The 4,270-nt window shown below is 26.8% G+C and overlaps 1 protein-coding gene across 1 annotated transcript in view; it reads right to left on the reverse strand.

Moving 5' to 3' along the window:
- Positions 1–217, reverse strand: part of LOC105363584 (putative fatty acyl-CoA reductase CG5065) — a 6,272-nt gene extending 6,055 nt beyond the window's left edge. The window contains exon 1 of the mRNA XM_011501321.1: positions 132–217. Within this exon, the coding sequence (XP_011499623.1) occupies positions 132–216 (85 nt within the window). The 5' untranslated portion in view covers position 217. The remainder of the gene's footprint in view (positions 1–131) is intronic.
- Between the last annotated feature and the right edge of the window lie 4,053 nt (positions 218–4,270).

The following is a 4,270-nucleotide window of genomic DNA, read 5'->3' on the forward strand; positions in this document are numbered from 1 at the left end:
CATTGTAAATAGAAAATTTTTAATTTGTGTTTACGTATGAAAAAGGAACGATAAATATTTAGCTCTTGTAAAAACAATGCAGAAATTACAATAGAAGTAGGCTAATATAAAACATGAATAATAAATTAAACCTGTAATAAGAACATTTTGTCCAGCGTAAAACTTTTGCAATGTAGTTTGGGATTTGAGCTCCGAGTTTAATTCGTCCGCTGTCATTTTGATCTAGAAAGAGAAGTAAAAAAAAAAATAAAATAAAATAAACTATTATAAATCTTATTGAGACTACCAATAACTATTTTCTATGATAATAGAGGTAAAAAAATTTTTATTTTATAATTGTTTTGGAAAGTTTTCTGTTTGATTACATAATCGTTGTACAAGAGAATCTATATACCAGTAAATAAATTTAGCTCAAAATTTACATATACACCGATTTTATATTATGGCATCACTGGGTCAATGCTACTTCAAAGAAAATTCAGGGTTCCTTCTTTGCTTTATAATACAAATTGCTTTTTAACAAACATAATATCAAAAAGTACAATTGCCTTTTTTAATCCATAAGCATGTATTAAAAATCGAAAAATATATATATTAATTTTATTAAAAAAATTTTAAATAAATTTTAATCGTTTCGTTTACGATTCTTTACTAAAAAGATCTTATAAAGACGAGTCGCTAAAGAAAGTGTGAAACAACCGATGAAAAGTTGATAAATAAAAGATTGGTGAAGCACTTGATTGTTGCGTTGAAGCAAATGAGATCATTAATCACGTAACATGTTCTGCTACTTCGCATTTTTAATATTTTATACATTGAAACATTTATATATTGTTCATAAGAAATATGTCTTTCGTATTTGTTAAGTCAGTTACATCGAATTTAAAATAAATTTTACCTTACGTTTGGAATTACCGTAATTTCATAATATCAAGTCTAAATTATTTATGAGATTAATCCTGCCGCGACAGCTTTCTCTAAACGTAATTACCCAAGTTCTCAAAAATAAAAAAAAAACAAAGAAAAAAAAATACAATGTCAAGCTCATATATAGATTGTGACTGTACCACTTTAATTACTTAAATTATTTATAAGAATGCATCACACAATAATTAGGCATCAAATCAAATATGTTGTTTGTTAAATCAAAACCTTACGTTAAAATATATAATTTAATGAAATATTAAAATTACATTATATTATTATATAAATATTAATATATACATTTATAAAATATATAGACACAGATTTAAAAAATGATTTTGATAGAAATTAAATAAAGATATTTATTAAATATTTTAAACGATTTTTAAATATAAAGACTTACGGTGAGTTGAAAAACAGTTTAAACGGTAACAATTTTTGAACATTTATAAGAAAAAATAAAAGCAACAAAATCTTATTGAGATGCAATATTAAAAATTATGCTTTCATATATCTTTCAACGCACAATGCATAATTACAAAAAATAACTTATTAGAGAATTTCAACTACAAAGATTAATAGCTCTTAGAATTTATTTTAATGAAATCTTTTTTCAATATATTAGTCACTTATTTTGAAAATGAATAAGAAAAAAAAAACTAAAAATAAAGATAGAATGTGAAACTTCTCATAATACTAAAAAAACATTAATTTTAATATAATATTTTAATTAAAGAAAGTATATGACAATTTGAAGTAGCGTTTTATTTTATAAAAATGTTTGCACAAAAAATAGGAATTTTTTTTTTTTAATTTTGTATATATGTTTTCTTTCATTTGCATACTACCAGTTCATTCACAAAGTTCATAGATATATTTAGCTCTGTATAAATTATAAAATCACTTTAGATTAATTTAATGTATATAGTATAGAAAATATAGAATTTGTCAAAAACATAATTGAGTATTTACAAAAAAAAATGCCTTTATTTATTAATAATATATCGATGCTTGCAATGCGAATCGATATGTTGTTTAAAATTTTTAATTAATAAAAATATTTACCATGAACGTAATTATACATAAAACTAACTTATTTTTAAATAATATGTTTATTAATTTGTAAAGTAATTTCAAAATTTACTTTCACAGCATATAATTTCACTCAATATATTAAAATTAGTTAAATTTTCCTGATCAATTTCAATCAATTTCAGGAAGTAACTAAAAGAGAGTTTTTATTCCTATTTGTCTATTGTATATTCCAATACATATTATATTTCCTCATTGAAACTTATCTTTAACGATTACTATATCATGTATAATTAAGTAAATAAAAATATTAAATCATTTATAATAGATAAAGAATATTTCAATGAATATTGTTGGTCTGACTTCTTATTCTAAGAAAGTGACAAATTGATAATAATAAATAATAATACAACTTATCAAAGAAATAAGCAATGAATAAAGAAAAAGTATGCAACATTTAGGAGAGAGAGAGAGAGAGAGAGAGAGAGAGAGAGAGAGAGAGAGATTGAGTAATATTCGTGGCCTTTATATATATATCATTTGATATTACGTCAGAAACCAGGGGCAAGGTTACTTTCAAGTGACATAACGAATCGGTAATAATTAAACATTTCTGCATATTATGTTTTTTATGCAATTTGCTTTTATGATCAAGCGAATGTGACGTAAAATGCGTATTGTTTAAGCTTAACTGGCCTTTAATAAACTTAAGATATTGAAAAAAATATTATTAGTTGCGCGGCGAAAGGTCGTTGAAGAATAATTAAGAAAAATTACATCGACAGTATTCATTAAAAATAGTTTATGTTGAAATTAAATATTATTAATAAAACAATTGTCAAAATACGATTTAAGGAAAGAAGTTAAATAGATTATCTTTCCAAGGTAAATAATAGGAAATACTTTATGTAGATAAAGTCAATTATCAAAAAATTATTTCTATTACGAATAATAAATATTTTTCAACATAATGTTCTCCATTGTCCATTAAATACAAAAGCAAATAAAAGATAAATACACTTGCAGCCCGATTACATATAAATTACAATTGCTTAAATTTTGTTTTTATTGCAAATTGCAAATTTCGTTTTATCCAGCTTAAATATTTGATAGTTAATAAACGATATCAAAAGACAATAATACGTATATCAAAGTAGCCGAACTCACTTGCAACGAACATTATATACATTTGTTATATAAATCAATTGCGATGGAATTTATGCAAAAGGTGAACTAGAAAATTATATCAGCTAAAGTGTTTTGGAACTGACGAAATTCGAACGCTTTTATTATCGCTCCGATTTAAAGTATTTTCACCGTATAGTTTAACGCGTCAAAAAATGTTCTCTCCATTCAATTCAGCATTACGTTCTAGATGTGTAAAAAAAAAAAAATAAATAATAAAAAAATAAATAAATAAATATAATGTCAGCATTGATAAATCAATGAGAAAAGAGATGTATGTTGCGAGGAAGAAAGTCGCCACTTTAGCATTCGTAAAGAATCTCGGCGCTTTTCCTCCACATAAATCGAGGAAACTCAATGGGCGGCGGTAAATCCATAATGGATAAGTGGACATACTCACCGATTGTCAATCCAACGGCGACTCGTCCTCGACTCACAAACCTCTGGATGCTCGTACTTCGCTCACCTGCTCACATCGAGCGCCTCGTGGAAAGTGAAAGTCTCACGATCTCGAGCACAGCGTTTAAAAGAATCGCAGTGTCGCTGGGTTCCAATCTCCGCGACGATTCTTTTATTTGCCTTCGGCGCGCGCGTGCGCACACTTTCTGCAGACAACTCCTCCTTTTGTCGTTGAGAAAGAGCCGCGGGTCGAGCTTCCGTCGGATGCAATGGAGGTTTACTGTTTTTATGGTGACGGGGCGACGATCGGGGAGATGCGATATCAAGTTACCTGAAAACGAGCAGGAACTCTTGGAATTCTTACGGGAAAAAGCGCAGCATCCTGAGCTTTCAGGATATAAGCAGTCATCGTTCGATGGTTAAAAGCGTTAAAAGGACGACACGTTGTAATACGACAATGTAAATTTTTAATGACAAACCGTACATTTGAGCAGAGGTTCTGGACAATTATAGTTGAACTAGTGAAATAGAGATTATATATATATATATATATATATATATATATATATATATTTGAAGATTAGATGGCAAATTATTTATTACCTTGTTTATATTTTAATATAAAAAAAAAGGAACTAACGAATGTGTTTCTATTATAACCATGATTTTATTGTCTGCAATTTTATTATCATTTCACATGTAGGATCTGTCAATTATTGACTATTGGATT

This window comes from Ceratosolen solmsi, unplaced genomic scaffold (assembly GCF_000503995.2).
Source record: "Ceratosolen solmsi marchali unplaced genomic scaffold, CerSol_1.0 scaffold3, whole genome shotgun sequence".
NCBI lineage: Eukaryota > Metazoa > Arthropoda > Insecta > Hymenoptera > Agaonidae > Ceratosolen > Ceratosolen solmsi.